The following is a 22105-nucleotide window of genomic DNA, read 5'->3' on the forward strand; positions in this document are numbered from 1 at the left end:
TGTATGGCGTCCGTCAGTTATACCGCTCAGATTTCGGCCTAAGCAACGAGTACCGGTATGCGGAAACGCGGGAACTGACTACGTACCGGGAAGCGGGGAAGGCGGAAAGTGAAGCACACAATGGCAACAACTGCACACTTCCCCTCCAGCCCTTGAATTGGGGCAATGAATCAGCATTCTGAGGCCAGTACAAGCGGCCGAATGAGTATAAAAGAGCAGACGTCTCCAGAGGAAGGCACACACCGTGATCCAACACGTTCCTAGCCGACACACAATTTCAGCAAGCCAATATGAAAGCCGTAAGTATGCGACGGTTTGTTGTTACTAACCTTCAGCTGAAAGATTCCCTCTGCTTTTTTCTACGTATTTAGTCCTTCTGATCGCATTTCACCTTTTTTTTAAATTTATATACACATCATTTATCTGGGCATTCACAAAGTGTGGGTTTGCCGGCATTTGGGAGCTCCACCATTAGGCGCGTAATGGGGATTCCTAGGAACATAGCTGCCTAATAGGGGAAGGAAGCTAGTGTGTACTTCATGTGCATACCGGGGGGAGTCATTCCGGATGCGGAAAGGCTGATTCCGGATGCCATGAAGAGTACAGGGAGCAGCCAACTGCAGGTGGTGGCTCGTTACCAATGACGTATGTCGCTTTGGATCGGAGGAGATTCTCTCTGGTTCTGGGCGGCTAGCGGAAATGGAAAGGACTGCCAGTCTTGCTTGCGAGATTAAGGCGGATCTCACCGATCTGCAGCATCGTCTATAAAACCGACTGTGGTCCTTCGGTGCAGAGCTGAGTGGAGGGTCTGAATCAGAGGCTCAGGCGGTTATGTGACCGTGTAGGCAGCTGATTCCTAGACTTGCGCCGTCGGGTGGTTGGTTTCCAGGTTCCGCTTAATAGGTCAGGAGTCCACTACACACAGGAAACGGCTACATGGGTAGCGGGGACTTTATGGAAGGGACTGGGTGGTTGTTTAGGTTAGAGGGCCTCAGGGAACCACAGAAAGAGCGTCCATCTCAAAGTGGGCAGGTAAAACACAGTACGTTAGTTGTAGAAACGATCGGTATTGTAATTGTAAATTGTCGTAGCTGTGTTGGGAAAGAACCAGAGCTCCACGCCCTAATAGAAAGCACTGAATTTCAAATAGTTATAGGTACAGAAAACCGCGCTAAAGCCGGAAATAAACTCAGCAGAAATTTTTTTTATAACAATCTAACAGTGTACAGAAAGGATAGATTAAATGCAATTTGTGGCGGAGTATTTATTGCTGTCAGAAGATGTTCTCCTTGTAGTGACATAGTATGGGTGGAGGTTATACTTGACAATCGGAATAAACTATTAACTGGGTTGTTTTACCGACCCTCCTACTCAGAAGCTATAGTTGCTGAACAGTTCAGAGAAAACTTGAGTCTCATTTCAAATAGGTACACCACTCTTACAATTATAGTTGGAGGTGACTTTAATCTACCCTCGATATGCTGAAAAAATTAAACATTTAAAGCCGGCGGCAGGCATAAAACCTCATCCAAAATTGTACTGAATGCTTTCTCATAAAATTATTTTGAACAATTAGTTCATGAGCCCACTCGAAGCGAAAATGATTGCGAAAGCATATTTGACTTCTTAGCAACAAATAATCCTACACAAATAGTGGATATCTTGACGAATACAGGGATTAGCGAAAAATGCCAGTAGCTGCTAGGCTGAATACCGTAACTCCTACAACCATAAAAAAGAAACGCAAAGTATATCTATTTTAAAAAGATGATAATAATGATCTTAACGCCTTATTAAGAGACAGTCTGACCATGTAAGCGTAGAAAAGTTGTGGAATGAATTCAAAGAGATAGTATCGACAGTAATTGAGAGATATATACCACATAAATTAATAAGTGATGGTACTGATTCCTCACGGTACACAAAGCGGATCAGATCGCTGTAAGTTCGAAATATAGTGCGTACTTCAATGTGCCTCCCACCATGAACCATGGACCTTGCCGTTGGTGGGGAGGCTTGCGTGCCTCAACGATACAAATAGCCGTACCGTAGGTGCAACCACAACGGAGGGGTATCTTTTGAGAGGCCAGACAAACATGTGGTTCCTGAAGAGGGGCAGCAGCCTTTTCAGTAGTTGCAGGGGCAACGGTCTGGATGATTGACTGATCTGGCCTTGTAACACTAACCAAAACGGCCTTGCTGTTGTGGTACTGCGAACGGCTGAAAGCAAGGGGAAACTACAGCCGTAATTTTTCCCAAGGGCATAAAGCTTTACTCTATGGTTAAATGATGATGGCGTCCTCTTGGGTAAAATATTCCGGTGGTAAAATAGTCCCCCATTCGATCCTCCGGGCGGGGACTACTCAAGAGGACGTTGTTATCAGGAGAAAGAAAACTGGCATTCCACGGATCGGAGCGTGGAATGTCAGATCCCTTAATCGGGCAGGTAGGTTAGAAAATTTAAAAAGGGAAATGGATACGTTAAAGTTAGATATTGTGGGAATTGGTGAAGTTCGGTGGCAGGAGGAGCAAGATTTCTGGTCAGGTGAATACAGGGTTATAAGTGCAGAATCAAATAGGGGTAATGCAGGAGTAGGTTTAATAATGAATAAAAAAATAGGAGTGCGGGTAAGCTACTACAGACAGCATAGTGAACGTATTATAGTGGCCAAGATAGACACGAAGCCCATGCCTACTACAGTAGTACAAGTTTATATGCCAACTAGCTCTGCAGATGACGAAGAAATTGAAGAAATGTGTGATGAGATTAAAGAAATTATACAGGTAGTGAAGGGAGGCGAAAATTTAATAGTCATGGGTGACTGGAATTCGACAGTAGGAAAAGGGAGAGAAGGAAACATAGTAGGTGAATATGGATTGGAGCTAAGAAATGAAAGAGGAAGCCGTCTGGTAAAATTTTGCACAGAGCATAACTTAATCATAGCTAACACTTAGTTCAAGAATCATAAAAGAAGGTTGTATACATGGAAGAATCCTGGAGATACTAAAAGGCATCAGATAGATTATATATTGGTAAGACTGAGATTTCGGAACTAGGTTTTAAATTGTAGGACATTTCCAGGGGCAGATGTGGACTCTGTCCTCAAACTATTGGTTATGACCTGTAGATTAAAACTGAAAAATTGCAAAAAGGTGGTAATTTAAGGAGATGGGACCTGGATAAACTGACTAGACCAGAGGTTGTACAGAGTTTCAGGGACAGCATAAGGGAACAATTGACAGTAATGGGGGAAAGAAATACAGTAGAAGAAGAATGGGTAGCTTTGAGGAATGAAATAGTGAAGGAAGCAGAGGACCAAGTAGGTAAAAACATGAGGCTAGTACAAATCCTTGGGTAACAGAAGAGATACTGAATTTAATTGATGAAAGAAGAAAATACAAAAATGCAGTAAATGAAGCAGGCAAAAAGGAATACAAACGTCTCAAAAAAGAAATCGACGGGAAGTGCAAAATGGCTAAGCAGGGATGGGTAGAGGACAAATGTAAGGATGTAGAGGCGCATATCACTAGGGGTAAGATAGATACAGCCTACAGGAAAATTAAAGAGACACTTGGAGAAAAGAGAGCCACTTGTATGAATATCAAGAGCTCAGATGGAAACCCAGTTCTAAGCAAAGAAGGGAAAGCAGAAAGGTGGAAGGAGTATAAAGAGGGTCTATACAAGGGCGATGTACTTGAGGACAATATTATGGAAATGGAAGAGGATGTGGATGAAGATGAAATGGGAGATACGATACTGCGTGAAGAGTTTGACAGAGTTCTGAAAGACCTGAGTCGAAACAAGGCCCCGGGAGTAGACAACTTTCCATTAGAACTACTGACGGCCTTGGGAGAGCCAGTCCTGACAAAACTCTACCATCTGGTGAGCAAGATGTACGAGACAGGCGAAATACCCTCAGACTTCAAGAAGAATATAATAATTCTAACCCCAAAGAAAGCAGGTGTTGACAGATGTGAAAATTACCGAACTATCAGTTTAATAAGCCACAGCTGCAAAATACTAACGCGAATTATTTACAGACGAATGGGAAAACTGGTGAAGCCGACGTCGGGGAAGATCAGTTTGGATTCCTTTGAAATGTTGGAACACGTGAGGCAATACTGACCTTACGACTTATCTTAGAAGAAAGATTAAGGAAAGGCAAACCTACGTTTCTAGCATTTGTAGACTTAGAGAAAGCTTTTGACAATGTTGACTGGAATACTCTCTTTCTAATTCTAAAGGTGGCAGGGGTAAAATACAGGGAGCGAAAGGCTACTTACAATTTGTACAGAAACCAGATGGCAGTTATAAGAGTCAAGGGGCATGAAAGGGAAGCAGTGGTTGGGAAGGGAGTGAGACAGGATTGTAGCCTCTCCCCGATGTTATTCAATCTGTATATTGAGCAAGCAGTAAAGGAAACAAAAGAAAAATTTGGAGTAGGTATTAAAATCCAGGGAGAAGAAATAAAAACTTTGAGGTTCGCCGATGACATTGTAATTCTGTCAGAGACAGCAAAGGACTTGGAAGAGCAGTTGAACGGAATGGACAGTGTCTTGAATGGAGGATAAAAGATAATCATCAACAAAAGTAAAACGAGGATAATGGAATGTAGTCGAATTAAGTCGGGTGATGCTGAGGGAATTAGATTACGAAATGAGACACTTAAAGTAGTAAAGGAGGTTTGCTATTTGGGGAGCAAAATAACTGATGATGGTCGAAGTAGAGAGGATATAAAATGTAGACTAACAATGGCAAGGACAGCGTTTCTGAAGAAGAGAAATTTGTTAACATCGAGTATAGATTTAAGTGTCAGGAAGTCATTTCTGAAAGTATTTGTATGGAGTGTAGCCATGTATGGAAGTGAAACATGGACAATAAATAGTTTGGACAAGAAGAGAATAGAAGCTTTCGAAATGTTGTGCTACAAAAGAATGTTGAAGAGTAGGTGGGTAGATCACGTAACTAATGAGGAGGTATTGAAAAGAATTGGGGAGAAGAGATGTTTGTGGCACAACTTGACTAGATGAAGGGACCGGTTGTTAGGACATGTTCTGATGTTCTGAGGCATCAAGGGATCAGAAATTTAGCATTGGAGGGCAGCGTGGAGGATAAAAATCGTAGAGGGAGACCAAGAGATGAAAACAATAAGCAGATTCAGAAGGATGTAGGTTGCAGTAGGTATTGGGAGATGAAAGAACTTGCACAGGATAGATTAGCATGGAGAGCTGCATCAAACCAGACTCAGGACTGAAAACCACAACAACAACAACTTCGATGTGAGATACTTTCAATAATTCTCACAACGAAACTCTGTCTTGAAATCCGGCAGAAAACCCAAAGAGATTCTGGTCATACATAAAGCACACCTGTGGCAAAACGCAATCAATATCATCACTGCGCGATAACAACCTTGAAGTCACCGACGCCAGTGCCACTAAAGCAGAGTTATTAAACACGATTTTCCGAAACTCTTTCACCAAAAAAAACTAAGTAAATATTCCTGATTTCCAGTGAAGAACATCTGCCATGGGGACGAACCACTGAAGACAGTTCTGCTCCAGTCAATGAGATTCAAGGTCGAAGATCTGTCTGGAGACGTTCCGGACAGCGGTGGAGTAGCAACTTGACTGTCGCCTGCTACGCGGCCCTAAAACCAGAGCTAATGGTGTGGCGTAGCATTCCTTTTGGTAGCAGGACCCCTTTGGGTGTCATCCGCAGCACCCTTAGAGCACAACTTTACGTCCCCGATATCCTGCTCCTCTCTTTGTTAGCCCTCGAGGGCACCGAACCTGAGCTTACTTTTCAGCAAGATAATGCCCACCCGCACTCATCGAGAGTTTCTAATGCTTCTTTTCTTGCTTGCCAAACCCGACCTTCGCCAGGAAGGCCACAGATTTCATCCCCAGTTGAGAAAGTTACAGGTATTAAGGGTAGACCCTCCAACTGGCTTGAGGTTTTGACGACCTAACCCGATAACTTGACAGAATTAGGGCACGATATCCTTTAGGAGGACATCCCAAAACTGTATCAATAAGTGCCAAGCCAGAGGTCGACCAAAGCGTAGTCGACTGCTCAACTTCTGTAGTTTTATCTCTTGAAGCAATCTTTTTTTTTCTGAAATGGTAATCATTTGTTTGTCTCTACGTGTACATAACATCTTCCAATTTCCGCCTGATTTGGATAATAGCTTCGAGTTGATCCTTCTCTTTTTTCCATAGGGTGTACGAATTTAGGATAGACGCTGAAGTATGCGAAGATTTATTCATATTATTTACGAAAAATTCTGACAATGCGAATAAAAGCAAATACAAACTAAAACAGAAAAAGTTAAATAACGCAATCTAAGCAACAATAGACTCCTTTGGGTACATTCTCGGAGCACAGGCCACAACTGGTAAGAATTACTGTGCGGCTCACAGTTATAGTAAAATGGTTCAAGTGGCTCTGAGCACTATGGGACTTCACATCTTAGGTCATCAGTCCCATAGAACTTAGAACTACTTAAACCTAACTAACCTAAGGACATCACACACATCCATGCCCGCAACAGGATTCGAATCTGCGACCGTAGCAGTCGCGCGGTTTCAGACTGAAGCGCTTAGAACCGCTCGGCCACTGCGGCTGGCGCAGTTATAGACGTCCAAAGTTCTAATCTGACAAAAACCTTAAGAAATTAGTGTATTTATTCTTATCGCTAATATCGGAACGGACCCAGTCTTCCTCCTAGAGATGGTGCAGTACTAGACAAGCAGCAGCAATTATCGCATTCCATCTGTGAAAGCAAGTGAATGGGACAGAACACCTAGTGCAATTCACCGTTACTTTTGCCACATACTTTAAACGATTTGTGTTGCATACACACCTCATACAGATTGTGCAGATAAGATAGGCAGCAGTGAACAAGAATTACATCACTATATATAATTATAATACACCGTCTTTGAATGAAAATGAAAAGTACTAAATATGTAGTACATCTGCAGCTATACTGCGAAACCACCTTATCGTGTGTGGCAGAAGGTTCTTTCTGAACCAGCCTCACTTCTGCCTTTCCCCGTTCCAGCCACATACACTTCGCTGGAAGAACGACTGTCGGTAGGCCTCCATGTGGAACTATAATAGAAGGTAGCGATAAACTGGGGATTTGCCGGTACGACCATTTCACTAGTGCACCGCGAATGTCAGGAAACCGGTAAAACATCAAATCTCCGACATAGCTGCGGCCGGAAAAACACTCTGCAAGCACAGGGCCAATGACGACTGAAGGGAATCGCTCAACGTGACTGAAGGGCAACCCTTCCGCAAATTGCTGCAGATTTGAATGCTGGGCCATCAATAAGTGTCAGCGCGCGAACCATTCAACGGAGCATCTCCGATTAGGGCATTCGGAGCCGAAAGCCCACTCGTGTACCTTTGATGACCGCACGACAGAGAGCTGTACGCATCGCCTAGGCCAATCTACACCTCCGTTCGACTGTTGATGACTGGGAATATATTGCCTGGTTGGACGAGTCTCGTTTCAGATTGTATCGTGCTGATGAATGTATACTTCTGTGAAGACAACCTCATGAATCCGTCGAACCTGCATGTCAGCGAGACCTGTTAAAGTTGGTGGAGTGTCTACAATGGTGTGGGGCTTGTGCAGTTGGAGTGATATGGGATCCCTGACACGTCTAGATACAACTCTGACATGTGACACGCAGGGAAGCATCCTGCCTGACCACCTGCAACCATTCAAGTCCACTGTGCGTTCCGACGGACTTGGCCAATTCCAGCAGGCCAATGCGACACCTCACATGTCCAGAATTACTACAGATTGGCTCGAGGGACACTCCTCTGAGTTGAAACACCTCGGTTGTCAACCAGACTCCCCAGACACGAACATATTTTTGTTGCCTTGCAACGTGCTGTTCAGAAGAGATCTGCAACCCCTCGTTGTCTTATGGATTTACAGACACCCCTGCAGAATTTATGGTGTCGGTTCCCTCCAGCGTTACTTCAGGCGTTAGTCGAGTCCATGCCACGTCGTATTGTAGCCCTTCTGTGTGCTCGCGGGGGTTCTACGCGATATTAGATAGATTTACCAGTTTCTTTGGCTCTCCGAGTATATTTCTGAAACGCAAAACGTGGTTAGAAGAAAGTGAACATTAGTACGGTGTCCCAGAACGTCCAAAAGTTACTGTGATATGATTTTATTCTCAGAGATTTAGATTCGGTCATGAGACTGAATTCAGGTCACAGGTCTGCACTACATCAAGTTAAAGGAATATGTTTCTTGGGGTCGCTAAAGTAACTGTTTTCAGTTCAAAGTTTTACATATAAACAGTCGCAACATATGGTGCAAATGAAAACGTTTAAATAAGTGTCTTTTACTTTATATGGTGTTAATCCTTGATTGAAAGATGATCTCTTCACTTAAACGGATTGGTGGAGAACATACACTCATTAGAAAAGCCATTGATGGTTGCATTATGCATTTCTTTAAATGCATTGTAGCTTAGAGATATTGTTCATGAGAAAAAAGCAGACACAGTTAGAATTTTCACTGAGTTGTATTACTACATGGTGGAAGGCTATGTAAACGTAGATTCGCACTTGATGGAATGCTCTGGTAGGGAACGATAGGACAGTAATTTCCACTATGCATTTCAAATGAAAGGATTCACTGAGGCAGTCAATAGAACCGTACCAGGCTGACGGGACCTTAGAGCCAAGATGTCTCGGGAAGAGAGCTTTGGTATTGCCGTCATCGTCTTTTAAAATTATGAATTACCTTACTTTATCTGCACTCTCTCAACTGAACAGCTGTGAACTTTTCGTTTTTGTACCTTCTTAGACTGTATTCGATTCTCTTGCTTTGCTTTTTGTGATACGCACAGAAGGCCCATGAAAGCTTCGATATTTTTTTCTATTGAGTGTTCTTGCACAAGGGACGCCACATAGCTCAGAGTGAAAACAAATTTATGTTTTGCTACTCTTGGACAGAATATGCATTGTCTACAAATAAGGACGTAAATCAATGAACCAATTTCCATGAAATAACTTTTTCAACTGTGGAAAATTTTGTCTCTCTTGAAGGGGAATATTACATTTGTATTTGATGTTATTTGTTATTTAGAAATAAGTAACTAAATACAACGAATAACTCTATATATATATATATATATATATATATATACTCCTGGAAATTGAAATAAGAACACCGTGAATTCATTGTCCCAGGAAGGGGAAACTTTATTGACACATTCCTGGGGTCAGATACATCACATGATTACACTGACAGAACCACAGGCACATAGACACAGGCAACAGAGCATGCACAATGTCGGCACTAGTACAGTGTATATCCACCTTTCGCAGCAATGCAGGCTGCTATTCTCCCATGGAGACGATCGTAGAGATGCTGGATGTAGTCCTGTGGAACGGCTTGCCATGCCATTTCCACCTGGCGCCTCAGTTGGACCAGCGTTCGTGCTGGACGTGCAGACCGCGTGAGACGACGCTTCATCCAGTCCCAAACATGCTCAATGGGGGACAGATCCGGAGATCTTGCTGGCCAGGGTAGTTGACTTACACCTTCTAGAGCACGTTGGGTGGCACGGGATACATGCGGACGTGCATTGTCCTGTTGGAACAGCAAGTTCCCTTGCCGGTCTAGGAATGGTAGAACGATGGGTTCGATGACGGTTTGGATGTACCGTGCACTATTCAGTGTCCCCTCGACGATCACCAGTGGTGTACGGCCAGTGTAGGAGATCGCTCCCCACACCATGATGCCGGGTGTTGGCCCTGTGTGCCTCGGTCGTATGCAGTCCTGATTGTGGCGCTCACCTGCACGGCGCCAAACACGCATACGACCATCATTGACACCAAGGCAGAAGCGACTCTCATCGCTGAAGACGACACGTCTCCATTTGTCCCTCCATTCACGCCTGTCGCGACACCACTGGAGGCGGGCTGCACGATGTTGGGGCGTGAGCGGAAGACGGCCTAACGGTGTGCGGGACCGTAGCCCAGCTTCATGGAGACGGTTGCGAATGGTCCTCGCCGATACCCCAGGAGCAACAGTGTCCCTAATTTGCTGGGAAGTGGCGGTGCGGTCCCCTACGGCACTACGTAGGATCCTACGGTCTTGGGGTGCATCCGTGCGTCGCTGCGGTCCGGTCCCAGGTCGACGGGCACGTGCACCTTCCGCCGACCACTGGCGACAACATCGATGTACTGTGGAGACCTCACGCCCCACGTGTTGAGCAATTCGGCGGTACGTCCACCCGGCCTCCCGCATGCCCACTATACGCCCTCGCTCAAAGTCCTTCAACTGCACATACGGTTCACGTCCACGCTGTCGCGGCATGCTACCAGTGTTAAAGACTGCGATGGAGCTCCGTATGCCACGGCAAACTGGCTGACACTGACGGCGGCGGTGCACAAATGCTGCGCAGCTAGCGCCATTCGACGGCCAACACCGCGGTTCCTGGTGTGTCCGCTGTGCCGTGCGTGTGATCATTGCTTGTACAGCCCTCTCGCAGTGTCCGGAGCAAGTATGGTGGGCCTGACACACCGGTGTCAATGTGTTCTTTTTTCCATTTCCAGGAGTGTATATATATATATATTCTCTGGCAAGTAAATGTTATCGTTTCGAAATGTTCAGAAGAAACTTGCCCTGTTGTTCCAACTTTTGATCAATTTACCATGCAAATTCTTTGCTGATCATACTTTCTGACGTTTTCATTTGCAGTGATAAACTTTATCACTGGCAATTCCTTAACTCTGATATTATAGTACGACTTTTAGTGTCGCAGATAGTATATCATAACGTTACTTTGACCTCTCCAATAATTGTGGTAAGGTGAAGTGACTTTGAGCTCACATTGCGTCTAGTATGGCCAGACCAAATTCTGACCGTGACCCCACCTAGCGTTCCGTCCCTTCTTCACTGATATCTGGTGTGAGTCGGCTTTAAGCCTTTACCTGTTGTTCCGCAGGTGCTCGCCGTGGTGGTCCTGGGCGCAGCAGCCGCCGGCTTTGCTACTGCAGTGCCCACCAATCCCAGCACCGGCAGTACCGGCCAGCAGCACCAGCAACATCAGCCTAACGAGAGACGCGATATCGGAGTGGGGGATGTGAACTTCGGCGATAAGAGCTTCAACCCCAACGTCAATGTAAATAACAAGCATTATCCTTCACCAGGTGCATCGAGCGACTCTGGAGTGGGTAGGGTGAACTTCGGCGTTGGCAGCTTCAACCCCAACGTCAATGTAAACAACACTGCCTACCCCCCTGTTCACGTACCCATCGGAACCTACCACCCTCTGCCCTGTAACAAGCAGCGAACTCCCGTCTGTCAATAAACTCAGCTATATCTAATGCTGTGACGTCGACCCCTGTGCTGTTGTTCCCTCTGCTTACAGTAGTAAGTTCACATATCCTTGTATAATATATTCCGGATTTACCTATCTGCAGGCATGTATGTACTTTGTGTGAATAAAATTGTGTCTGTGCCTTTATAGTGAAAGAGTTTTCATTGAATTCGTGTTTAAGATGACATCCATTATTTTTATCGACTTTTTGCAGAACCACGTAATCTGATCTTAATAGAGGAGTAACACTCAATGCTCCAACTACACAGCCATGAAAAACCATCACCAGTCTTGCTTTGCACGACCAGACTGGGAAACACGGCAAACACAATCAATGCGCTTGTATACTTGTATATAGTACTCACAGCCACATGTAGGTACATAAACAGGGAGAGAGACAGAGAGAAGAAAGGTAAGAGGTGCAAAAAGCAGAGAATGAGAGTTGCAGAACAAGAAAAGAATGGATAACGCAAAGCGAGAGAGAGGGAGGTAAGAAAGAAAGATAGACAGTGGAGCGGTCAAATGACAGCGCTGGCCAGAGTGAGAGAGAAAAATAGTGTGAGGTAGATTCACAGGGCTACATCGATATGGAACGAAAAACATGAAGAAACAGAAGGGAGAAGTGGTTAGTAGGAGGGTGGGAAATGGATCGGGAAGGAGAGTAACAAGTAGGAGGGAACAGAGACAGGGAGAAAAATACAAGAAGAATGTAAGGCATTGCGTCTTTGTACAGACATTCAAAGATCGTAAACTAAGAGACTGGTGGGCCAAGTTTATCCCTCCCACAGAAATCACCAAATTCACATGAGCGTCATCGTTTACTTGTAATCATCTCGATGTACATACCTTCCAATACACTGAATATTTCAGCACCTCGAGAAATACTTTGGAATTCAGTGCTATGTTTCATTTTAGGTTTTATATGGTAATAAAACAACTGCTCAGATATCAATGTCTTGTATTATGTGTGAATCGAACGATAGTGCGGTTTTAAGCTGACTATCCTTGGTAATATATTTAAAACAATAGTTTATCGTCATATACTACTGACGGCGGAGTTCCAGAGATGGGGGGTGGGGGTGATCAATTGAATGGAAACTGAAAGCTATAAATTTATTTGCCGGGAAATCGCACCAGATTTTATCGCAAAATGTTAAGCACATACGTACAAGAAGCTATTAATCCAAAGATCAACATATAACCTCTTTTTCTTTAAATCACTTTAAAAATTCAATATTATAACAGGAGCTGCAGAAAGCGATTTAACCTACGGTTACAAATATTTCTCTTTTTAGTCAAAATATCATTAGCTAACAATTTTTAAATTCCTGATGAAAATTCAGAAACCAGGAATCAGAATACAATGCAGTTTATAGACCATCAACATTTGGCAACACTGCGCCGAAGGCGACGTATTGCATTTAGAAAAAAGTACACTTACAAAATTTTATTCAACTTACGTTCACAATATCGAAACAGTTTATTTAACAAACACACAAGAACATTAAAGGAAAACGCAAGGATTGATGAACTAAAAGCTAATAATTAAATAGTAGTCTTTGTCATTCAATTATAATTGTGCAAGGGATCCGACTTGATGTTTATTAAATTTAAAATTCAACTAAATGGGTCGAGAACTGTTCGACATCTTTTTATACGTAAATGAAATATGTAGTCTATGTATTTTCGAACTGAATTGGTCAAGAACTTTTCCTGATTTTTACTGATAACTTTTTCACATCCTTTGTCCGTCTTAACGTTCATTAGAGTACGGTGCACAAATCTGAAATGAATCAGTTAAGTACTTTTGGAGATTTTTGGAAACAATGATAAACAACAACTTGTGCTATATAGTAGTATGGGTCACTCATCAATGACGTACAATAGATAAAACATGAATCTGCACAACACACAGAGGACACGTGTCACACCAGTACAGTAAGACAATTGACTTCATAACATTAGACGTGCTTCAAGCGGATTAAAAAAAACTTAAAGATCTTATTAAGTGTGAGGGCAGTCTGTGCATTGATATTTATTCAACGAATGCTGGCGATTTTATAAAGTCCTTGGTGACTGGAAGACCACAGAGTTATGCAATGTGACAGCTGAGAAACTAGGACTCAGAAACACTTCCACATTCAGTAGTGCAGTATTTAGTACCTAGCTCCATGTATATTTCATTCATCACTAAACACATAATGAATGTTGCAATCAGAGATACAAGAAATCAATACAAGAATTCATTGAATTTCACCGCTGAAAGATCTCAGTTGACAGTTGGTGCCACTTAGCATCTGACCAATTAATTATTGGTCCACGACTTCCCACACGTTTCACACATAAAACAAATATAAAGTTAACGTTCCAAGTTAGTGAACCACACTTCACTGTGAAAGCACTCGCATACGAGCCGAATCCTGTTTCCCTAGGCATGGTACCAACTAGAAACACATAAGGTGTCCGACCGGTGGCCCAAACAGAAGGCAAATATTATAAATAGTACTTCAAGCGGTGAACATACAAAGAAAACCAAGTACCACCAATCACAAATCACACGTCAATGCGAAAACACTGGCAAGCCATCGAAAATTACTGTCGGAAAACGTGATACCAAATTAACTAGACGCACATGCTCTACTAAACCGACTGCGAAACCACGCAGACGTCAGCTTGGCAGTACGTACAAGAGAAAGCAAACACTAACGACAACTCATTGCATACAACAACTCTAGCCGAAGTGGGCAACCTTACCAACGGAGAACTACTCATTCCGCTTCTTACAAGCGAAACTCCCCATCTCAACCCCCTTCAAGTTTAGTGGTAACATGGCCCAGTGAACAGCACGTCACGAACTGAACACAGATCAAGCGTTAAAACAGGAAGAAGGTGTACTGAACTGTGAAAAACAGCAAAACAGAAACATTGAACGGTCCAAGGACAGCCTGAAAAATGAGCTGTGTGTTGGGTAAGTGGTCACCGTGTTGGACTACCCAGTGGACCAGCCGTGTTTCCAAGCTTCCACGTGCCGTTAATGGGTGTGAACTTTTTTCTTTCACAAGGTTATGAACTGTCCTGTCCGGTCATTGAAATGTTTGTTCTCTTTCTGTAGTTTGGCCGTTGTCATACTATACATTTGTTATAGAAAAGGAGTCATGTGGTAGGCATACGTTACTGTCGCATGAAAATGTCATGACTAGTGAGAACAGGCGAGATACCACATTGTCGTCTCACAGAAATGATAACAACATATAAATGGATGTAACCTACGTTACAACAAAGGAATTCATGAGTCAAGACTTCCAACACGGAACACAGTTTCAAAAACGTTATAATATATATTTTGACAGAGCACGGAGAAGCTGACTGATTGTGAAAGAGTTACGTTCATTAGTTGGAGCTTATGTGATAAGCTATCACGTTTTCATCATTTCCTTGGGAGTTATCACAGGCACATTCATAAGAACACCCTTATCGGGCAAGAAGTGAGAAAATCTCATTCACATACCAGTCGTTCAAATTAGGTGCGTCCGTAAGAGATTCCTATCATATGGCATATGTGCTGTCACTAATGCCGTTTATAAAACACCAGAATTGTTTTCCGTTGGAGGATTCGGTTGAGTTGTGAACTTGTCATGAAATGTTTACGGTTTCCATTCGAAAGCCACTTCCTTTCGGCTGCTAATGGGGTAGTTGTGCACAATCAACCGTCATTGTAGGTCTCCACCTTACACCTGGCTTTTGTAAACGGATCTTACACCACGACGCAGACACAAATTTGAATAAAGCGAAAAAAAAATTGGCACGAGAAAGGTTTTATCGCTACTCGCACGCTTGGGTCCCCTACACCGTAACCACTTAACCACGACTCCATCGCTGTTACAGGCTGCTCTACATTTGCACTTCTTCTCGTTTGACTGTTCACGTTCTCTATCTTGCATTTCTTTTCACAGTTCAGTACCCCTTCTTCCTGTTTCCATGCTTGATCTGTGTTCAAATTTTCTTGGGCTGTTCACTGGACCACCTTACCATTAAATTTGATGGGCGTGCGATGGGGAGTTTCCCTTGTTAGTACAACACTGAACAACGTACTACACAATTCTGCTGTACATGGCGGCGCCATGAGATGCTGTCACATCTACTTAGGGTGAAACCGTTTGTTCAGTTTTCGAACTGTTTATCATCTACGCTTCTACTTGTTATAATCAATGAAAAACACGCTATGTCCAAAATTTCAGCTCAACCGAACAACTACAAAACGACCCTCATCGACAGCGAGATTTTGAATTTTTACTGTGTGAATTTTGCTACGCAGTTTCTCATTATCATTATTATTAAGTAAAGTTTTACTATTAAAGATACTTATTTGTAAAACTCCAGCTTTAATACTTTTGTCCACATCTTAACATATAATACATGCCATTATATTATTACTAGTGAAACACTAGTAGTGTTAATAAAAATGGCTGTAATAGCTAGGTGGGAGTGAAAGTGCATCTTCCTTTTACTGCTTTGGAGAATACTGCAGCCTAGCCCTAAACGCTTAAAACAAAACAAAAAAAGAGATAACTGCGGTACCGGCAGTGAAATTCGTGGTGATAGTTACATCCGATCGTCTGATTTTAAATTTTGTGCTGCACTGCCACGGAAAGTTGTTCCCCGTGCTCAAAGGTGTCAAAACAAAATCGATTGGCAGTATTGGCTCTGAGCACTACTGGACTGAACTTCTAAGGTCATCAGTCCCCTTGAACTTAGAACTAGTTAAACCTAACTAACCTAAGAACATCACACACATCCATGCCAGAGGTTGGATTCGAACTTGCGACCGTAGCGGTCGCGCGGGTCCAAACAGTAGCGCTTAGAACGGCTCGGCCACTCCCACCGGCCATGGATTAGTTGTTGGGCTTCCCTGAAATCCTAACAGCTTCCGGAGGAGATGGAATCAACGCTTTTCACCAGGCATCAGAAAGGTGGGGTACGGGTGACTAAATTCAGGAACTTTGCAGTGATACAGCAGCAAGTGATACTGGATGAGTAAATTGTAGCACTACCAGTATTTAGCAATTGTTCACGTAAGACTTGTTACACCTCTCTCGTCATCATCACATTTCTGAATTGGTCTTGAGGACTTATCTCATCTTACTAATGAAGACAATTTCCGGCCCATACACGATCTTTTCAAGAACTGTAGAGTAATTTGGTCGAAAGTCGACAAGAAAATTGGCATAACCTGTACCAATGAAGGACCTGATGTCTTACGGTGTATTTGTCTCGGTTTTCTATAAAGCCAAGTTCACTCGGCAAAACAACAGCTGGATAATCTCCCTTGACGGTATTTTGAAGAATGGGATACCATTTCGCATTCCAGAGCTGTACGTTATTCTAGGTGGATGGCTCAGGCCATATATACATTCGTTACATGTGTGTCAACATCAGTTTCTCTTATCTGCCATGTATAAGAACTCATTAACAAATATATTTATTTTTCTTGGACACGTGGACGTCAGTGCATCGTTTCAGTCAGTAGAAGCAATTAAGACATATTACCATAATTTCGTATCTAGGAGTAACTGATAAATTATAGCGATATTGATTCAGTAATCAGTAAGGTAGATGCAAAAAAACGCTAAAACCGCTTCTGGTACTTAGGTGCAGAAACTGTCGCCCTAGCTTTGTTGGATGGCAATGCTCCAAAGAAACTCAGGGCAGTTATAGCCACAGCTATCTTGGAAATACAAAAAAATGACTAAGATTAAGAAAAAAAGTCAAGTGGCAAGGAGCAATATACACAAAAGTTATCTTTCTTCTCTTACAAATATTGACTATCAACTTTTTTAACCCATGTCACAAAAATTTCTTCATAAAATTTTCGATGAAGACCGATTTTCTCTACAAAGGCCCTCCAACGAGAAAAGATGAGTCCCGTTAAAGAAATTAAAAAACTTAAGAAGATGCTTCTTATGAATAACTTTTCAGTAATCGGTGCCGAACTCATTCAGGACTACACTAACATTCTCACAAAGGACGAAAGTGGGAAACGATTCGTTATAGACATTGTTGTTGGAGACCGTACATGATACCCAGTTGCCAGTAAATCTCTAAGGAAGAAATAATATCCAGTGTTTATTCAATGAAACCATCTTCTGGTTCTACAGAAATGAATGTTGTAAAACGATTATTGTAAGTAAAAAGTGTTTCAGACTGAAAATGTGTGCATTATAGAATGTAAACTTGAAATTTCTTAAATTTTCTGTGTTGTTTTTGAGTTCCTTGAATGGCCTTTTGAGTCATATGAGGCAAAATGAATTAAAGCAACTGCTGGGTTTGCCTGAATGTGTGACTATTACATTAACTTTCAAAAATTTGCATTTAGTTAAAGGTCAGTAGTTTCTACATTCGTGACTTCAGGTCTTAGCAATTCAGGGAGGAAAATTCACTATCACAACCGCCAGAGAAGGACGATTCTGTCGGACAGTTTCCCTGTACTGCACGCCAAGAGTGAGAAGAGTCAGTATCCGACCCGCTACCAGTAGAAAGAGACGAAAACAGCCACCTGACAGCGACACTTTAGAGCTTGTATAGTGCTGTAGGTGGCGGGACTTTAAAATCTGGAACCTGCTACTGTCCAGTCTGTAGCGTAGAATAACACAGATCAGTTCCAAACTCGGAAGTCAGCACCAGTCTGCTCCACCTCTTCGACAAAGTTCTCATAACCTGTAGGACTAAACTTTCAGAGCAAGGATTAGTGTTACACAGATATACGTTCTCAAATCTCAGTACTTCAATATACCTCTAATTTTGTTACGATAATTTTTTCCTGGTCGAGAGAATGTGAGATATTGTAAATCAACTTCACCAAGCTATAGCACATGTTTGAGTTTAAATTCACATTCCTTTGTGCTGTTATGAGGAGGGATCTGGTAATCAATGCTAATGATCATTAAATGTAGCTTAAATAGCTGTGACTCCTTGACACGTCCAATACATAGAAAATCTCATAGTAGAAACCGAACACATCCTTACACGTGAAGAACAACAAAATAATTGTGTAATAAACATAGGACTGACAAGAGAACTAGTAAAAGAAGAAATAAAATGCATAATAAAACAAACACAGCAGACACACAATAAGAACAACCAAACAGAAGCAGCTACTATGAAAAGGTTAAAACAAAAGTTAACAAACAACAACGTATTAATAACAAAAGCAGACAAGGGAAATGTAACAGTACTCATGGATAAAGAGCAATACATCACAAAAACCAAGGAATACATAAACACCAACGCTATACAGAAACTGAAGTCAGATCCAACTACACGATTCCAGGCAAATGTGAAACGAACACTGAAAAACATTGAACACACACTCACAGACAAACAGAAATACTACTTAACACAGAAAAACCCACAAGCACCAACACTCCGCAGCCAACCGAAAGTACGTAAAGACGGAATGCCAATGAGACCTGTTATCAACTTCAAGAAAGCCCCAACATACCGCATAGCCAAACACCTCCAAAAGTTAGTTACAAACCACTATAAAGTAGAAAACAACAGAACAGTGATAAACATATGAAACCTAATAGAAAGCATACAGATACCACACACAGCATCACTGATTTCATTCGATATAGAAAATATGTATACCTCCATCCCTATCACAGAAACAATAGAAATCATAGAACAAAATCTCTCATCCCACAGCAACCTCACCACAGACGCAATAAAAGAAATAACAGATATGCTCAGACTGACAACTGAACAAAACTACTTTCAGTTTGAGGAAGAATATTATCTACAAACTGATGGACTGCCCATGGGATCCCCAATATCAGGAACACTAGCAAACATTTTCATCAGTCACCTTGAAAATCAGATATTTGATAAGATAACCACAAAGGAAAGTTTCAAAATCATATATTGGTACAGATACGTGGATGACATTATTTGTCTGGTAGACGAGCCAAGTGAAAAAATAGATGAACTCCATTCAGAAATAAACAAAGCTCATAAGAACATAAAATTCACACTTGAAATGGAAAAAGAAAATCAAATAAATTTTCTTGACATTACAATTAAAAAAGAAAATGGAAAACATACATTTCACATCTTTAGAAAACCAACAGCCACGGACACAATAATACATTCCACATCCAACCACCCCCAAAGCCAGAAACTTGCAGCACTAAGACACATGTTACATAGATTAAACAGAATCCCACTCAGCAAGAGAAACTATGAACAAGAAATGAACACGATCATACAAATAGCTAAGAACAACGGGTATGACACACATGTGGTACACAGGCTCAATCAAAAAATAAAAACACAAATAAAAAACAAACACAACATTTCCACAATACAAAAGAACTCACAAGCTGAAAACTTACAAACACACTCAACAAACACACACAATGACAACACCACACAGAAAAGAACCAGATGGTACACCATGACCTACACACATAAACTAACACACAGAGTTGCAAACATCCTAAAGAGACAGGGCTTCAATATAGCATATAAGCCTGGGCAAACCCTTCAATCACACCTAAGCCAGCCAGCTACCAAGAGGGACAAGTTCCAACAATCAGGAATATATAAACTTGAATGTCAAAGTTGTGATGCAGTATACATAGGCATGACATGCAGGAATTTTGAAACAAGATACAAAGAACATATCAGATGTTGGAAGTATGAAACAAACCATTCCATATTTGCAGAGCATTTAAAACACTACAACCATCATCCTACAAACATGGAACAAGAAATGAAAATAATGAGAATAAGCAACCATGACAAACATCTTATACAAATGCAAGAAAACTTCCACATCCAGAAAGCGATAGCAGAAAACAAACATGTGATAAATGAACAAACACACATCAGCACAGGCTCCCTACTACATTTAATAAAGGAAATGATAACATAAAATATATACATATATATATAACACCAAAATACAGACAGACACACACACACACAGCACAAAAAAAATACATATCACACTAAAACACACACACACACACACATACACAGGACAAAAAAAAATAAATAACTAATTACAATAAAATTAAATGAAATTAAATTAATACCACACCAAACACACACACACACACACACACACACACACACTCACACAAACGAATACACGGACAGACCACAGATACTTCAATAGTTACACTCATAAGTTTGGCAGTAATATTCAATCTTTGGCAAAAAACATTTGACAATCGGCAACAGAAACCAAAACATTGCATTAAAACAAGCGTTCAGTGCATAGTGCTGTGGAATGTGGAAAAAACAGCAAACTGGCGCTCATAGGAAGAAGAACAACACCAAAAATGCAACAGGAGCGTAATATGTAAGAAACTGTCTACGCAACCTGTAAGTACAGTTCAATACATTACTACTTAATAGGAAATACCAACCACTAGAACTGTTTATAACCTATAGGCACAGTGACAAAAATGTAAAGAAAATAGCTAACACATGTACATATTCCAGGCCACTGATGATGCCTTGCAGAAAAAAAAGGCGAAACGCGTATGGCACTAAAATTGTGTTTTATTCAGTTGCTGTCAGACAGTCCATAAGTGAAACTTATCAATATACCGTAGTATACTGCAGAAAGGCCAAAGTGATGGGTGTATTAGTATCTTCAATTCGCTCCTTGGATAGAACTCGCTTGGGTCTGAATGAATTACGTGTGTGTCTCTCATACTAACCGTTTTGTCGAACACTGTCTTCAAGTGCTGTATTTCGTTCGGCAGGCTTTCAGGATCAGATACCACAAGTGCTCCGTGAACTCACGTAAGTAATTAACTACAAGATTGTGCAGGATGATAGCAACTTGTGGCCGGCAGATAGAGATCTGTATGAGTTGGCCTGCTGTATATGCTGTGTCCCAAGGTTAAATCTGCTTCCCTTCGTACGAAAACATCAAGAAAGGATATAGTACCATCATTCTCCACTTCCATTGTGAAATTTATAATCGGGTGGAGCGAATTTAGATGCTGAAGAAACGTAGGTCGAGTGTCAAGTTCCTGCGGCTACTATGAGTTAACGAGAATTTCGTTCTAATATAAGTCTATGGCTAAAAGAGTCAGCCTTCAGGAATTGTGAAACGAACCCTGTCGTTCAAGACCACGCAGAGTGCAGATTCGCCAAGAGACGGGGAAATTTACAGGCATCTATTGTTCTGAATGAGGTCTAGGTGCTGCAGTGTGGGAGTGAGACAGACAAGAACCTATGTCATAGGGAAACCCCGTAGAAGCAATTTGTGGCCAAGGAGATGTAGCAGTGTTAAATATGGCGCACCTAAGATCAGCCATAAACGGAAACATTTATGAAAACAATTTAACTATGCAGTAATTCAGGGCATGAAGCCACAGTAATTTTAATCTAGTACCCTTCATATATTTTCATGGCGATCCCAATAAAACTGGAATATTGATGATATCTATAATAGTTTATAATTTACCGTTAAAGTGAAATCAACCAGTTTCGTAAGAAAGACGTGAATGCTAAAATCTGAACGTTTTGGTCGATCTTAAAGATCCACATTTCATATAGAAGGGCATCATTAAAATGACAAATGTTGTAAATATCAACTCTGTAACTTTATTTGTCTAAAGGAATAGTTAATTTTAAATTATCAGTATTTTCAGTTAAGCATCAGATCTTCATTTCCTCCACATCAAACACAACGAACGATGACAGCATGACCCCTTATTGAATA

At 41.7% G+C, this 22105-nt stretch overlaps 1 protein-coding gene across 1 annotated transcript; it reads left to right on the forward strand.

Moving 5' to 3' along the window:
• Positions 1–229: 229 nt before the first annotated feature.
• LOC124545423 lies at positions 230–11513 on the forward strand. Its single transcript, XM_047124338.1, has 2 exons — positions 230–299; positions 10990–11513. Exons 1-2 carry the CDS (start codon positions 291–293, stop codon positions 11353–11355), a joined length of 375 nt encoding a protein of 124 aa, XP_046980294.1. The 5' UTR covers positions 230–290; the 3' UTR covers positions 11356–11513.
• The last annotated feature ends 10592 nt before the right edge of the window (positions 11514–22105 follow it).

This window comes from Schistocerca americana, chromosome 8, assembly GCF_021461395.2.
Source record: "Schistocerca americana isolate TAMUIC-IGC-003095 chromosome 8, iqSchAmer2.1, whole genome shotgun sequence".
In the NCBI taxonomy this organism is placed as follows: domain Eukaryota; kingdom Metazoa; phylum Arthropoda; class Insecta; order Orthoptera; family Acrididae; genus Schistocerca; species Schistocerca americana.